The sequence below is a fragment of the Lytechinus pictus genome, chromosome 17 (assembly GCF_037042905.1).
Source record: "Lytechinus pictus isolate F3 Inbred chromosome 17, Lp3.0, whole genome shotgun sequence".
NCBI classification, from domain to species: Eukaryota; Metazoa; Echinodermata; class Echinoidea; order Temnopleuroida; family Toxopneustidae; genus Lytechinus; species Lytechinus pictus.
This window is the reverse complement of record NC_087261.1, coordinates 27733338-27751528: the sequence shown is the minus strand read 5'-3', so window position 1 is coordinate 27751528 and position 18191 is coordinate 27733338. Positions and strand designations below refer to the sequence as shown.

The following is an 18191-nucleotide window of genomic DNA, read 5'->3' as shown; positions in this document are numbered from 1 at the left end:
ATTGCTTCAAAGTCACTTACTGGCTTGAATGTAGTAAAGATATTGGAAGATTGATTCGTTAAAGAAGTACTGTAGAACAATGTTGTAAAAAAAAAAGAAGATACTTGCACAGTATGTTTTTGCTTTCAATTAGTTACATTAAAAAATAACATAAGTGCTGGTGAAGACTTTCAAAATTTTTACAGTTCAAGTTGATATAGATTAGATAAATGGTTATACATGTAGAACTAAATGAAAGTTTTTTAGGAACATTCATACATGTACAAATATTACGTTAATTTGAATTAATATGAAAATTTGAAAAGTTTAGTTTAACATTCTAAAAGGCATGTACCCATAATTTGGGTTTGTGTTGTCGGCATGTAATGCTTTTTGGTGCTTTGACGTAGCGGTGTTAGTTGTTATGCTACAAATATGTCATGTACTATTTGTTCAATTATTAATTTTGAATTACATGTAAAGCACAGCAAACTTATAAAATCGTTTTCTGCTAGACAAATATGAGTTTGACAAAAAGTCCATGAAAGTTTTTGCAGTTCTATTATTTAATTGGGGCTATTGAATTCTGGCAATATACTGCAGGTTTTTACTATATATATATATTTTTTTTTTAAAGAATATTGGTTACTCCTACTGTAGTTGTGGTTTTAGATTGACGTTTTAATGCTTCCACCCTAGTTCTTCCACGACACTCGAGAGTGCGATCACTGGATGGGTCGACAGGCCGAACTCCTCAATGTCAGGTACGATCGACCCGATCTCAAGCTGGGCGAGGCTGAAAAGCTGCTCCAGGAGTTGAAGGTAAGGAAAACATTTGAATCCTGAAATTTAGGCAGATTTCCTATTTTTTTCTTCAATAATAGAAGTTCAATACAGTCTTCTTGTCCCTTTCTGTTCACGATTTCCAGCCTACCCGCATATGGAATAACTTTCTCGTCATTCAGATTCTGTGAAACATGCTTACATTGGAAAAAGTGAACGTTACTGAGACAAGGATTTCAGTAGCTTTTAACAGTTGGAAATCACTGACAGAACGAGTTGTGGAAAGCTTGCCTTGGGTCGCATCATCAGCAGGACCCTCTCGAGCAGAATGTCGATACCATAAATTCTTCAAGTTCTCACAAAGAACTGGGACCATTTCACTTGTTAAACTAACAAATTTTCAATAACATTTTGAAGGTACTGACATTCTATCTGATTGTTATGAAACGGGAATCTGTATGTTGCCAGATACCTCACTTTACATTGTACTCATTTGGATCTTTTGACCATAGGAGCTTGAGACTCGCCTGTCAGAGTACCGGGTGATCGTGAAGGACCTGACGACGAGGAGCGGGAGAATAGTCCCTCTCAAGAAGAGGAGGCAAAAGATACATTCCAGTATACCGGTTACAGCAGTGTGTGATTACGCTGGCATTGACGTGAGTACCATAAATAAATACATTTGAGTATCAACCATTTAATGTTTTAAATTGCGATCATTGAAATTTCCTGATAGTGGGGTAAATATTAAATGTGTAAATGCAGATTTTAATTTCAGTTGATGGATGTTTGTATCCTTTCCTTTGAGGCCCATAACATTTCTTTCATGTAAATCCATTATTTTCAACTATTTTGTAATATGAACACTTAGATGTACAGTACATGTATAAGGGATGTGATTTGTAGAAATACACATGTATAGATTTGAGAGATTGGATTTTATATCATAAATTAATATTTTGATAGTTTTACAAGTGTATCTCGTTTTTTTGGGTTAATATTATTTGTTTATGATGTTGTTACATGTGCTGTTATAAAAAAGACAATATATAAACCAAGAATGATCTTAGCCTTGAATATAGAAGTTTGTTTATTACCCAATTAAAATGTATGCTGAAATTATTGAGCTGTCTTTATCACAAAAACTTTTTATATTTGAAATGGCAATAGATCAGGGTGGAATGCAAGAATTTAAAGAAGCCCTGATACACATACCTATCATTTCAATATTTGTGGTACCAAACTTCTTTTTTCTTCTATTTAGATTCACATTCAGAAAGGGGAGAGGTGCACCCTAACTGATAATTCCCACCGAATGAAATGGAGAGTCATAAACAGTCTTGGATTAGAAGGGTTCGCTCCTGGAATCTGCTTCCTCATTCCCCCACCGAACAACGAAGCAGTAGATGTAGCAAATAAGTGAGTCTCTCCTTTCATCAGAAAATCCTAAGGATTAAATAGACCAAACGAGTTCACTTCATCCAATATTATCTCTAATATTACCTCACTGTTAGAACTGTGTAGAGAAAGAGCCATCTATTTTTATAACAATGTTTCAAGTATTACAGATATTTGTGGCCATGAGCTTACTTGAGGTGTTTCCCAGGGCACAATGTTTGGCCCAGTGCTGTTTCTTACAGTAGTAAATGATACTGTCATTGATCTTGAAGCCAGGTGGGAGTGTGTGAGTGACTTTTATTGCACTTGTTATTACACTATTAATGCAGATGTCAGTTGAAATTATTATTATTCAACAGCATTGGAATGATTTACAAAATATGTTAATTTAAAAGTGATATCTCGAAGGTTGCTTTAATAGTACATAATTGGACAAGATGCCGAAAGCAAAATACCATTTTGTGTGCCTTTTCATTTTGCATCAAAGATACCATCAATGCCAGTTGTATCAATTTCAAAATGAGTTTGTACGGATCCAATAAAATGACCACCCCATTTGTCTCCTTGCACTTTAGAGATTTACATGTATGTAAAGTTATGAAATTTCATTTGTGATTTCCTTGTTGTATTTCAGACTTGAGGATCAGCTGAACAGGTTACTGGCGTTGTGTCGTTCCAAGCAAACAAAGTTGAGGACCTGGATGAGCCAACAGCAGATATCACAGGGCGTGGAGACAGTCAGGCAATGGACCTTAGAACAGGTGGGTTACAGAACGCACTCAGTGATTTTCATCGTTTATTATGTAATCCTCCACATGGAGTGGAGGATGTGCATCAATGAATATTGGATCAGGTACATGTAGGTTACTGAGACAGATTCAGTGATTTTCATCATTTATTATGTAATCCTCCACATGGAGTGGAGGATGTGCATTGGTGACTATTGGAACGGGTACAGTAGGTTACTGAGACAGATTCAGTGATTTGCATACTCCACATGGAGAGGAGAATGTGAGTATATTGTATGCTGGCAGGACTGATTACATTTAATGACCAAGGTAAATAATTAGCCGTCAGTGGATGTAGATACTATTGTAAATGATCAGGGTTTTAGATGAAACTGGACTGGCTTAAAGTTAACATAAATAATCAGCAAAATAATTTAATCCAGTCCATGCTATCCTGTTTGTCCAGTTTAAAGGTATGGAGCCTGCGCAGCGTCAAGCGACCATTGCCAAGCTCAACCAAAGCAAACAGCAGCTTGAAGAGGTCGCTGCAGCAACCGCCACACCGAAAGAACCCGTGCCACTTCAGCCAGAGGTCCTGAGGCAACGGCCCCAGGTGGAAGTGCAGGCAGAGGTCAGGGGTCATGACCCCGAGGTCGTAGGTCGACAGGAGGTCAAGGAGGATTTCTTGAATGAGGACCTCATCAGGGAGGTGGACAGTTGCAACCAGCTGATCGACGAGATGTCGGCAAGGTCCCAGAATGGTAATGTTGACATCCATTCCAACAACGAGTTGATTTGAATAAGTGGTGAAATATCAAACAAGCATAAGACAATTTCATTAAAAGCAGATGTAGAAGTAGAAAGCTACGACATTTCTGTGTCTCACTTATTTCCCTCAAATAGTTACAAGTATACGGTACATGTATGTGTACATGTACATGTATATGCAGGTGCTTGCTTTTGTGCGACTGAAGGTTCCAAATTTTCATTCTGTCCCAAGTAATAACAAAAAATGTGAAATTTGATACCTCTGGTGATAATCATGCCTGTCACTTGTCAATGATGATTCAATGCGTGTCATTGGGAATCAATCCAAGTTTTTACTTTATAGTTGGAGGAAAAAATTAAATATATATTTAATATATAATAAAGAAATAATGCTAAAGATACCGAGTGTTTTAAGTATACTGCTAGTGATATGCACATCTCCGTTTTTCCCTCATTGTTGTAAAATTCTGTGATCTGCAACTTATTTCATTTATCGATAATCAATTTTCAGGTTCTTCTCCTGATGTGGAATCTGGGAGACTCCTGGGTGACATCGATGCCATGATCGATAAACTAGAGAGGGAAGATTCCACCTTGAGTTCCAGAGACAAGGACCCACTTCCAAGAACTGCTTCCCAAGCAGACGATACATTCCAAGAACACAAGGTACGTGTATGCCCTTGCCAAAAGAAAATGAAACGAAGCCGTAGAATTATCATCAGAGATTTGTATTGTGAAAACCCATCTGACGTATTTATGACATTGCAGAATGAATGAAGGTTGATAATTGTCATCAGAGATTTGTCTGGGAAAATCAATGTATAATGCAGGATGTTAATCTCTTTTTCTGCTAATGAATACCCAGCTTTATAAAGAAAGAAAAGTTTCACTCTGAACTTAATGAATTTGTTTACTTTTACAGATAAGAAATGTAATGTGTCTTCATGATGTTTCTTGAGACTGCTCCGAACATCATCTCAACCACTACCTTCATCATCTTTATTGTCATCATTATATTCATCATCATCATCATCTTCATCATCATCATCATCACCACCACCACCACCACCACCACCACCATCGACCATCATTATCATGGTCATCATTAATACTTTGTTTCCCCTCCATAGAAATACCATGCGGTACTGACCAGTGACCAACCAAAGTACGACACCCTGATCCTAGCCTGCGATCAGCTCCTGGCTAGTAAGAAGAAGAAGAAGAAAGAACTCAAGGAGGTCAAGAAGAAGAAGGAGAAACTGGAAGAGGCTTGGGATAAAACCATCTCACATTCATACACATCTACACAAAGGTAAGGAAAATGTCCCAATTACAACCAAGATGAAAATGAAAAAACAAAATGATTATGATGAATATGAATTTCTCTGAATAACCATGGTATTCCTTATAGAAATTATTTATATGTGGGTGTGAAGTTGAAAAGAAGGAGTGACTAAAATTGCCTTGCAAGGTTTCTTTTCATTGTTCTACAGTATAATTAAACATCAAACTATATGGATGACATTCTGCAGCTCTTTGTTCAAGGCAATTCTTATTCGTTTGTCTTAATAATCTTTAGCTTTATTAGTTTTCAGGTATATATTTCATCATTTTGCATTCTGTCTTCAAAGTTTCTGTCAGAATTAGATCTACATCTATGGTGACATTTTCACAGTAAACCTTGACTTTGAAGAAACTTTGTGAACATACACGTAAGTTCTCACTGCCACTTATCCAGTTTAGCTTTAAACTTCACTAAGATAACCTGCAAAATTATATATTTTTTCTCTGCTACTTATTTAGAATGTCTCTCATGGCTGACCTCCTACCCAACTTGACCCGGGTCGATGAATTCCTCACGAGCTGCGAGAACATCCTCAGGGGTCATGACCCCATGTCATGTGACCTTGACCGACATCAAGCCATTTCCGATCAATTACAGGTAGGTTTGTCTTCTTTGTCATTGATTTGTAATGTTGTGAAAAGGAAGATGAGGAAGACACACTGGCTATTAAGGACGGCTTTCAAAGAACTTGTTGTAATAACGAATTTGCAATTACAGTTGCAAGCTACTGAAATACTTCAATCTGGTTGGTTGATGGTTAACATGTCAAAGAAATTTTGCGTTTTCTCTTATAGTAAGCTTTTAATAGCTTTGTGAGTGGGTGTAACATACATGTACATGTATGGATATATTAAATTTTTTGTACAGTGTTATGATGTCCATAAATTAGATGTATCTACTTGTTATGGAAGCTCATTGATGAACTTGCTGCCTGGATTAAGTACAGATTTGTGTGTAGCAGCATCATGTCACTTTACCATCCATGCGATCAATTCAAATATGCCAGACTCTATCTTTTGATCTCGCAAATCATCAAGACAAGACGTCTGTTCTGTGACATGGCATTGGTGGTGTAAATTCAGACAGAATCTTAAAAAAAAAGAAATGTAGCGCCAGAGAGATACCGTTGTAAAACGTTCATGGTTCCCCCCAATTAGGAAATACAACGAACACTGCCACCATTCCAACCTGTCGTCGACCAGTTGAACTCTGACCTGAAGCACATCCGAGAGACCATGGAGGGCGCTGTTCGGATGGATGCAGATCAACTCCAGAAGGAAGTGAGATCAGTGAATGAGAGATGGGGAGAGGTCTGCTCCCAGTCACACCAAAGGTAAGATGGAGGATGGAATGATGATGGATGGGTAGATTGACAGAAGGATTGATTGGCGGATAGGTTGATGGATGGATAGATAGATAGAAAGCTACAGTATATGGATTGATTGGTTGATGGTTGAATAAAGAGATGGATGATTGAATTGAATGACTGATTTATGGATATGTTGATGGATGGATAGATAGAAAGTGAGATTGTAGGATTGGTTGATGGATGGATAGAGAGATAGATAGATGGATGAATGGATGGATGGAATGATAGATTAATGGATAGGTTGATTGATGGAAAGATAGTAAACGAGATGGATTGATTGGTTGATGGGTGGATGGATGAATGGATAGAATGATTGGTTCATAGATAGTTTGATGGATGGATTGATAGAATTTGAGATGGATTGATTGATTGGTTGATGGATAGATAGGGAGATAAATGGATAGAAAGATGGATTGATGGATGGATTGAATAAATGATTGATATAAAGATGGATGGAGGGATTGATGGAAGGATGAACAAATAGAGTGATGGATGGATGGATCGATTATGGATGAATAGATTGAATGAATGATAGGTACTACATGTACATGTACATGTATATACATGTATAAATGGATGAAAGTATTTATGAATAGAGTGATGATAGGTGGATGGATGAATGGATTGACATAATTGATGGATGGATGAGTGAAGGCTGGATGGATTGGTGGAAATCTTGATGGATATAGATGGACATATGGAATGATTGAAACATGGATAGGTGGATAGATGGATTTATCATTTGTTTGATAGAAGTACATGTACATGTACAGATAGTTGGATTAATGGATGGATAGAAAGATTCATTCAAGAAACAGAGTGGCAGGTCAATGAAAGTTGAAGTAAGTTATTGAAAACTACTGTGAATGAAAAATAAATGCACCAAGAAACTTGAACATGTGAACAATGTATTATGAATAATACTGTACATAAGAAAGCAATGTTTTTCAACAAACATTTTATTTATTTTTCCCAAACTTAACAGATTAGAAAAGCTTGACCAATCCGGCGACACCCTCCACCAGTTCACTGACCAGATGACCAGTGAAAGCAACTGGATCACAGCGGCCGAGGTCACTCTCATGGAGTTTGCCCACGTTGCCCGGGACCAGCTGACCTTACAGCAGCAGTTCGTTGCGGCCCGGGAGTTCAACCAAGAGGTCGCCATGCACGAACAAAGGATACTCAGTGTGAATGAAGCCGGCGAGACATTCATTACACAGGCAGAGGTAAGTTTGACAATTTTTCTCAATGTGAATGAGGCCAGGTATCCTGATGAATAATTAAACAGTCTTAGATTAGTTTAAAAATCATTCATGGTGTGAATGAGCCCAGGTAGACTTATTTAGTACAGGTAGAGGTTAGTTTATCACATATTCTCTATGTGTGAATTAGGACAGGGAGAATTACTTCACACAAAGGCTTCTTTAATAATTATTCTTGGTGTGAATTAGGCCAGGTAGACTTATTTTATGAATGATGCAATCGAACATTCAACAATAAAGTTATCAAGTGAATTTACAGTCAGTAAATGAATGAAAAATAAAAAATTTGACAATCAAATGAATATATAAATCAAGGAACCAATCAAAATTAAATTGTGCATTATTTGTTGTATAAAACTGGTCGGCAGTGAGAATTGAAAGTCTGTTGTCACTGCACCAAAATCCCTAGATATTTGTAAGTTACAGGTGGGTAGGCAACATTTGCTTTCCATTATGACATCACAGGCGTATCCAATGTGCACGCCTGAGTAAGCACTTCAAAAATACTTGTCATAGCCTCTCTGTGAAAGAAAATGTACATCTACATGCATTCTATGGCATCTCAGTCTTTTTATGCTAGGTCAAAGGTGATGCCAAAAAAAAGAAAAGGGTACATGTAGTAAGAATTAAAGCATGAATTTGTGACATGGGCAATTCCATAAAATATGTTTGTCCAACCCCCTATACATGTATGTTGGACCTTCATGAAATTTTCTGTCTCTGATTTCTTGTAGTTTTGAAAGTCTGTAATGTTCTCAAATGACCATGACTTGGTCAGTTTATGAAGTGAAGTAAGACTTGAGAAAAATGGAGGTCGGACGTACAAAAAGCTTGATTATTTTATGGAATTGCCCACATGCACATGTACCCATTTTTTAAACCCATTTTCATAAAAGTAAATATTCAAGTTGCTTAGAATGGATCTCTTTACGTCCAATATCTTTGGTTTCTATTGAACAGTCCTATGATGCTGTACTTGAAAAATTCAAGGCCACCATGGAGAACTTCCATGGCCCCGCCCCTGCCAAGCATCCCAGAATGCAACGGGGTGCGGACGTAGCTCGGGAAGAGCTAGACGCCCTCAACACGCGGTACAGGTCTTTGGTTGCTACGGTGGTGGAAAGGGTGGACAACATCAGTGCCGTCGGCAAGAAGGAAAATGTGAGTAGAAATTGTCTTTCAAGTCAGTCTGTTTTACTTTCATCTCATTCTCTTGCATCATACCCATTGCATAGCCTCATGAAAAGCTTCATAAAGACAAATAGAGTACTGAAGTGTGATGTCATCAAATTTTGAATTCAAGTTCAAATTGATTCCAAGCTCTACAGGAAATATATTACATCTTTTTTTATTTGCATTTCAGTATTTTGGTACAATATTTCGGTGTAGTATGGGGAAATACTTCCACACACCAAATTTGATATGAATTGGTTCATGATGGCACATGGTATGACTTGATAAATACCTACTTGTAATATGCCCCAGTGTACAATAAATCAGTGTAAAATTGGCCTGGCTCACAACTGAGTACAAACCAGGACAATTTGCTCGGATTTCAGTGGGCCTAATTATGCATTCCTGTGACTCCATTTTTGCGGGCGCCCATGGACCGATTCCCACCAAAAAAACATTGGCTTGTGGATGTCTTTCATCGTGCTCTGCCAGGATATGGTATCCAAAATGCTGAAATGCAAAAAAAAAAGAAAGTTTTTTGTGATGTCGTCACTTCAGTACTCTATTAAATATTGATAATAAATTGTTCATACAGTATTGAACTAATACTGGGTTTTGGGTCATATCCATCAAAGTTTTGAAGGTACATGATAAATTAACAGCTTGTATTCCTCATTGTAGAAAAGGGCATATTTTGGGGCCATATCGATCAAAATCTTGAAGGTACAGTACATGATAAATTAACAGCTTGTATTCCTCATTGTAGAAAAGGGCATATTTTGGGGCCATATCGATCAAAATCTTGAAGGTACATGAGAAATTAACAGCTTGTATTCCTCAGTGTAGAAAAGGGGCATATTTTTGGGCCATATCCATCAAAATCTTGAAGGTACATGAGAAATTAACAGCTTGTATTCCTCAGTGTAGAAAAGGGGCATATTTTGGGGCCATATCGATCAAAATCTTGAAGGTACATGAGAAATTAACAGCTTGTATTCCTTAATGTAGAAAGGGCCATATTTTGGGGTCTTACATGTATCAATCAAAATCTTGAAGGTACATGAAAAATTAACAGCTTGTATTCCTCATTGTAGAAAGATGAACTTGATATCAATTTCTGCTTATTAAAATTAATTACAAAATTGTCGGAGAGATTTTGACCTGAAATTGTATTCATGAAAAATAATAAAACTCTATAGCCCTTATTCTAAATGCTAGTTGAATGTAGGCCATGGTCTACATGTAACACTGCTAAAATTAAAGAAAGACAAAAATGCAAAATTTTGATCACAGTGCTTATTTATCATCTCTATTGCCTCCTTTCTTCGTGCTAAAATTGTGAAGAATTAACTAATTCAGTTCTGACGGATTTGAGCATCAGTTGAGCTGAAAAATTATACCTGTCTCGTTCGTCAGATTTGTGTCGCAATTGGCTCCTCAAAGATGAACTACAAATATCAGATCGGAGTTGAAATGAAACCCGAGTTTAGAATGCATGGCTGGAAATTGGGAAGATATATTTTGAAAAAATATTATTAACCAAAGCTTACGTGTAATTTGAAATTTAAAGCTGCTTTGTCAACATCTGCTTCTAGTATTTTGATACACCTAATTGAGTGTGTACATGTATAATAATTATAACAAAGGCATATTTACCCAGGGTAGCCACTTCAGTTCTGAAAACTGTTCTCCCAGCAGCGGGCCCTGCTATTATGTATGTGTCTCTTTATGATAGGTGGGTGTTTCATAGAGGTTGTTTGTAAGTCACGAGCAACTTCAAGAATGAATGGTGATCCTTTCTTATGCGCTTAATTGTCACCAATGAACATTTGGTGTATACCATTAACCACAAGAAAGGATCACCAGTCACTGAGTGACCCTTTCTTTAGGATTTAAATAAACGCCAATGATATTCTGGTGTGTATCACTTACCACAAGAAAGGATCATCATTCGTTCGTAAAGTCGCTTGTAACTCACGAACAGCTTTATGAAACACCCACCAGGTGGATGTTTCATAAAGCTGTTCGTAAGACTGGTGATCCTTTCTTTTGGTAAAAAGTATATTCATTGGCGATAGTTAGTGCGTAAGAAAGGATCACCAGTCATTCTTAAAGTAGCTCTTAACTTACGAACAGCTTTATGAAACACCCACCGGGTCACTTACAAATCAAATTGTGAAGATAAAAATTTGCTGGAATATACATGTACACTAACATGAGAATACCCCCCCCCCCAAAAAAAAAAAAATCTAAAGAAAGAGTTTTGCTTGAATTGGGGTTAAAATAGGTTATTTGATTATGAATAGATAGATGATATTAGAATGATCTTCTCTTTCGTGTGTTCTTTCAAATCATGAATATAGAGAGACTCAAGTTCACAAAGGTGGTTTTGAACCCATGCTTTGGAACCATGGTTTATGCAGATTTCAGGTACTTTATTCATTGTGTACATGTATATTGAGAGGCATCCAGTAGCGAATGAGCCCAATTGTCGGTGTACATGTATGTGCTGAATTCAGTGTATTCGATGCCAATGCCTGGTGGGTGTTTCATAAAGCTGTTCGTAAGTTAAGAGCGACTTTAAGAACGACTGGTGATCCTTATGGTAAATTATATTCACCATTAATGTTCATTGGTGATTATTTAGCGCGTAAGAAAGGTTCACCAGTCGTTCTCAAAGTCGCTCTTAACTTATGAACAGCTTTATGAAACGTCCCCCTGGAATCTACAGGTATGTAAAGCCTGGTTTCAAGCCAACCTTTATGAATTTAGGCCAGAGTTCCAATCTCCTATTCTAACATCACTTCAATGAAATTGTTTTCAAACGATGATCATCCATTTATTCTAACATCTTATTCACTACATTGTATCTTCAGACACGCACAGAGTGTTTTCATCAGCTCTGACCATTTAGCACATTTACACATGTATAAGAAAAAAAAAAGAAAAAAAAAACTGTTCTGAACCTTGTGAACATACATTTATTACTGGTTAAGAATTGGTGTATGTATGTGAAATTCAGCAATAATTTGGACAAGTACATGCATAACACATGTACATGTCTACATCATGAATTGCTTGCTTTTCTGTATTTACTTCCTACATTTATGTACATGTACTAGTATATTGTGATTTTTTATGTAAAAAAATTATGTATATTACAAACAGTACATGTGCATATTGCACATTTCCATCCAGACAATATGCATACTTTACATCTACCTCAAGCTACAAGTGACATCCTAGGGAGTATTTCATGAGACATGTTAGTCAGTGAATTTTACTTACTATTTGTTATAAGCTACTGAAATCCTTGCATCTGATTGGCTCAGTGAAAGATTGTAAGTGAAAATCACTGACTATTTGTTATATGAAATGCTTTCCTGGTTGATGACAGTACATGCATATGGTACATGTATCTTAACTCAGTATACTTGGGGTCCTAAATTTTCTGCAATATGGTACATATCAAATTTGAAAATCATTGTTACAGCTGCATATCATTGATACACCAATTATCTGTACATTATTCATGTACATTGTACATACAAATTTTTTTATATACATGTATTGTACATATTATACTGTATATGCACATGTAACATGTATGTTACACATTTCTTAAATAACAGGTGCATTTATTCCTCATTCATGTTATCCAAAAGACATGTGTATTGCTGTTTTGTCTTGTGTACATGTGCTTGTTATAATTGTATTGTTCATTCTTTGTTTTGTCTAATGAAAAAAAAAAGGATTAAAACTTGCACATACAAATGCATACAGTACGTATATCTTTATGCAAAAAGATGGTCAATTTAACAACAAAAAAGGTTGATATTATAAGCTCTAAAACATTTTCTGCTAAGTCATCTTAAGACCTTCTGCTTCAATATCTTGAAGGTGAGTTAAGACCTTTTACATCTAACTTGTCCTTTGCTGCAACTTGTCATCATTTTCATAGTAACCACTACCACTACCACTACCACTAATACCATGCCAATCTCATTTCTGTCATAGCCTTTTTTTGTTGCCTTGTTAAAACTATATTTTCTTAATAGAAAACACCATTCTTATTTTGCTTTATTTATTTTAATTTCATTATCTATTTTGCATCAGAAAAAGGCCATTGTAAGTTTCTTTTTGCATGTTTTTTCATTAATCTAGTTAATTGCATAGACGAAGATCCCTTACTGGTGCCATGCATGTTCAGTATTTGTTCATCATAGCCTATAGGACTATATCTATGCAATTGTCAGTTTGATTTTGTTTGCTATTAATTTTAATTTTTGTGGAATGCAGTTTCCGAAAGAAAAAAAGAATAACCATGGGTTTCAGAATATTATAACATAAAAAAAAAAAGTTCAGCATGCGAAATTCAAACCTTAATTGTAGATATGCCATTTTGGGCATTGCGATCAAAATGATTGCCTGAAATATTTTGATTATGCATGATTTTTATTAAAAAATAGATTTAACATTGTTGTATGATAAGTGATATGAAAGTGTGAAATGAATCAATGTGTACATGTATGTAAATAAAGAACATGTGAAGAATTTCCCATTTATATAATTTTCTTAACATACATGTATGGTAAGAAATGGGAAACATGATTTCGATACCCTGTCCATTTTTACATATGTTGATTAGTAGTAGAGGATGATTATATTTTTGTTGAAAAAATTGCTGAAAATGTTAAAAAAAAATTTTCCCATTTTCTTTGCTAACTACAGTGTACATGTACATGTAATGTACAGTCAACTCATGTACATATACATGTACAGTGTAAACCTTAAAGCAGTAAACTATGCATAGTGCATGTGCATCTCGTGCATGTTTTTTGGTAGGGCTTTCTCCCCAATTTTTACACTGCAGTGCAAAACATTGATTAGGGGGGGGGGGATTGGAATGGAAGAAAATTTTGCTGAAATATCGTTTCTGCGCATTTGACACATCTTACATTATACAGTGTACTTCAGTACTTCAAAAGTAAGGCACTTTCTTTATACTGTATTTTTTAAAAAAAGAAACAATTAAGCATGTTTACATTATAGACATTAAAGAAGATTCATGAGTCTTTATAAGCTTCTAGTTCTAGAATAAAGGAAAGCATACATATTTGTTGGATTATTTACCCCTCAATACATATGTACAGTACAGAGGGAGGATTTAAGACAGATACAGTGTAGTACATTTATTATATGCACATATTTCTGAGGAGGAGCCATTAAATTAAGAATTCCAAATCATTGACATCATTTTGCAGTAGTTTTCTCAAATTCTCTGTTACAATCCAAGCTACATGTACTGTACATGTTGGCTAAAAACAGTGCAGTGTACATGTTGTTTATCATCTGTAACAATTTGCATGTTTTTTTTGTTTTCGTGGTTCTTGTTTTTAAGTGAAAGAATTGTGTTGTGCTTTACTCTGATGTTTTCCATTTTAGTAAAATTTTTGTTACTTTGTTAACTTCAAATGTTTCGTATTTTCACATCTTTTGTGCAATAGCGCAACATTTTTACTGACCATAGTATATGTTAACATTTTCTTGGTTTTATAATATGAGAGCCATGACTAACAAAGAGTTACAATTGATTCATAATTTGAAATCAATTTGAAATTAAGTTTGATTTTATTGCTCATAGTAGGTGTGAGAGTATTCTTGGTCTTAAATGAAATCTTAGGGCCCTGTCTGACAAAAACTTGTGATAGATTAAATTTGAAGCCAAATCGAGATTGATCTGAATTCTTATATCTTATTTACCTATTTTGAGATCAAATCCCAGTTTTAAGTTTTTACATTAAAATCTGTAGTAGAGCGTGATCGGTTCATCACGGACGGACATTTGATAGATTTTGAAAACTTTGAAGGCTTGTAACAAATTAGGAATAAGATGAACATGGTTCCTTTGTGTTTTATAGTGAAGGGTAGGGCAAAGTATGTTGAATGATGAAAAAAATTTGTTGCCATGGTTACCTACAAACATAGGTAGCCACTAAATGTGCCATATCACGGACGGACATGATAGAAATGTGGTTTTCAGAATTTTTGAACATTTTTATTGTTTCTATCTAAATAGCTTAACTTTGACCAATAATTGTTAATGCAACTTACACTCGGGTATGTTAGCTTCTATGTTTAGCATATTGAATTCTTAACCAATATCAAACTTCCGAGAGAATTGCAAATATTTTCCATCACGGACGGACATCTCGGACGGACATCACGGACGGACACAATTAAAATACATTGGAAGTACCTTGTAAGAAGTTCTTATTACTTGTTTGGGGGAACAAATGCTATTGTATTGATGATTTGTACATTCTTTATATGATTAAACAATATTAGTTGCACAATCAAGTTTCTACAACTTCAATCAAGTTGCTACAACTTGATTTAAGTTGTAGCAACATGATTTCTATGCTAGACACACAAAATAATCTAGCCATATGATTGCTTTTAAACACAGTTCTTTTCAAAATCAAATATCCTAATGCACATTGTCTTCTTTTCAATTTAGAGAATACTGTAGTTGGTACCAAATCAGCATCCAGTGGATCAATGATCATGTTGATACTTTTCATGATATATCATGATGATACATGTTCATACATTTTTAGGCATTAATTTTTGAAGAGCACAGATTTTTTTATGTCCAGTAACTAAATCCAAAAGATTCACAGGTTGCTTATCATTATGCTTGTTTGGTGGATCAAGTATGACCACGACACTTGTCTAGGCTCTCTTCAAATTCATCTTTTGTCCATATTAAAGTGGAGGGTTACACTTCGTAATTCCGAAGGTTCTTGATTCCGAAGGTTCGTAATTACAAAACACGCAAATTGCCTATACCTCGATGTTTGTTAATCCGAAAACGTTAAAGGGTTCGTTAGTCCGAACATTTGTGGCGTTATTCCGAAGGTTCGATAATCCGAAAACGAAATAAGGTTCGATGTTCTGAAGGTTCCTTAATCCGAAAACGAAATAAGGTTCGTTGTTCTGAAGGTTCGTCAGTCCGAAAACGAAATAAGGTTAGTTAATCATTTAGTTTTCGGACTAACGAACCTCATTTCTTTTTCGGATTAACGAACCTTCGGAATTACGAACCTCACTTCGTTTTCAGACTAACGAACCTTCGGAATTACGTACTTCAATTCTTTTTCGGACTAACGAACTTTCGGAATTACGAACCTTCGGAATAACGAACCTTCGGAATAACTGAACCTTTGGAATAACGAAGCTTCGGAATTACGAATGTATGCGAAAGTGGAGACACCCCTTCACATCAACAGCCCTCATGTATTTAGGCCCTGACTGAATCCAAAATTGAAATCAGATACCAATTAAACTTCTAAACACTGCAGTGCAAGCTTTATATGAATTGTATGCATTTTCACAGATTTCTAGATCAGCAATTTGCTCAAAATTAGCTCCAAAATGGACTTAAAAAAAAAGGAATTCTTGTACTTTTCACAAGCCTCAAGGACGTGATGTCATGTTCTGTTAGAAGCATTGTGAATCCATAGGTTTGTACATGGAAAAAAATGATTTTTTTTTTCTGCTTATCAGAATATGCATTCTCCTTTCTTCTTTTCCATCACTTTCTGCAAGCTTCAATTGATGAAATATACAGCTTTTGACTTATTCTTGCTATATTTCATTTCCTGCTTTTTGGCATACATGTAGCTTCCAACTCTATCTGCATTCCAATTATGTTTTAAAAAAAATTCCTGACAACAATTAAACCCCAATAACAGCCAAAGAAAGATTTCACAAAAAAATTGTGAAGAGTTGTAGGTTTCCATCCATTTGAGTTCTGAATAATTCTCAGTGCCATTTTCACTGCAAATTGGAACTAAAATTAAATTCATAATCTGCTCAGTATTTGCTCATTGTCTGTCCGTGATGAAATTAATGTCCGTCCGTGATCATTTTTGATCGAGTTTATGATATGAATAAAATGTATGGATTTCAGCTATGTTCAAATAAAATGATGTACAGTGTTTAGTGAGATACCTCTACACCTTTTTATTTTTTATTTCTATTCTGATAAAAAGTAAAAAAACTTTTTATATTTTTTTTCATCACGGACGGAAATTTCAAAATGGAAATGTTCACACCTACCAAAAAAAATTACTTCCCAATATTTTTTTTCTACTAATTTATGTTTGATAATAGATTACTGTTCAGAGTGCAAGAACATCCAAACCATATTAGAATAACTTGAAAAACAATAAAACTAGAGAGAAATTAATTTGAGTAAAAATGTCCGTCCGTGATGAGAGGTAATAGCACCCCCACAAATAAAATGGACTATTCCAGTACTTTCGGATTAATCAATCTTCATGAAACTGAGTTCTTTGAAACCTGAGATATCAAAGATTGTCTTAAAAGCAATTTTGATAGAAATATTAAAAAAAAAAAATTTCACCTCAATGCTAACCCTTAACCGATCATGCTCAGTAGATGTGAAAAAATTCTTGGGTCCTAGAATAACTTTCAGGGCCCAGTCTGACACGGACTTGTGATGAATAAAATCCCAACTCAAATTGATATTGATCTTAATTCTTATATCTTAATTGCCTACTTTGAGATAAATTACAGATTAAGTTTGAATATTTTTACTGTCTTAAGTACATGTAGATGTGAAAGCATTCTTGGTTTTAAATGAGATCTTAGGGCCCTATCTTACAAAGACTTGTGATAGATTAAATTCAAAGCCAAATCGAGATTGATCTGAATTCTTATATCTTAATCTTAATTACCTACTTTGAGATCAAATCCTAGTTTTAAGTTTTTACTTTAAAATCTGTAGTAGATGTGAAAAAATTCTTGGGTCTTTAGAATAACTTTCAGGGCCCAGTCTGACAAAGACTTGTGATAAATAAAATCCCAACCCAAATTGAGATTGATCTTTATTCTTATATCTTCATAACATATTTTGAGATCAATTACAGATAAAGTTTGAATATTTTTCCTGTCTTAAGTAGATGTGAAAGTATTCTTGGTCTTAAATGAAATCTTAGGGCCCTGTCTGACAAAAACTTGTGATAGATTAAATTTGAAGCCAAATCGAGATTGATCTGAATTCTTATATCTTATTTACCTATTTTGAGATCAAATCCCAGTTTTAAGTTTTTACATTAAAATCTGTAGTAGATGTGGAAAAATTCTTGGGTCCTAGAATAATTTTCAGGGCCCAGTCTGACACGGACTTGTGATAAATAAAATCCAACTCAAATTGAGATTGTCTCAAGTCATATCTTAATTACACAATTTGAGATCAGTTTCACATAAAGTTTGAATATTTTTACTGTCTTAAGTAGATGTGAAAGCATTCTTGGTTTTAAAAGAAATTTTAGGGCCCTGTCTTACAAAAGATT

The 18191-nt window shown here is 35.2% G+C and overlaps 1 protein-coding gene across 1 annotated transcript in view; it reads left to right on the top strand.

Annotated features, from left to right (window-relative positions):
- The window catches only part of LOC129280924 (uncharacterized), a 299775-nt gene that overhangs the window by 34398 nt on the left and 247186 nt on the right, over positions 1-18191 (top strand). The window contains exons 25-35 of the mRNA XM_064112511.1: positions 679-801; positions 1275-1421; positions 2027-2181; positions 2795-2921; positions 3355-3649; positions 4168-4322; positions 4787-4968; positions 5460-5598; positions 6159-6334; positions 7356-7599; positions 8596-8796. Coding sequence (XP_063968581.1) covers positions 679-801; positions 1275-1421; positions 2027-2181; positions 2795-2921; positions 3355-3649; positions 4168-4322; positions 4787-4968; positions 5460-5598; positions 6159-6334; positions 7356-7599; positions 8596-8796 — 1944 coding nt within the window. The remainder of the gene's footprint in view (positions 1-678; positions 802-1274; positions 1422-2026; positions 2182-2794; positions 2922-3354; positions 3650-4167; positions 4323-4786; positions 4969-5459; positions 5599-6158; positions 6335-7355; positions 7600-8595; positions 8797-18191) is intronic.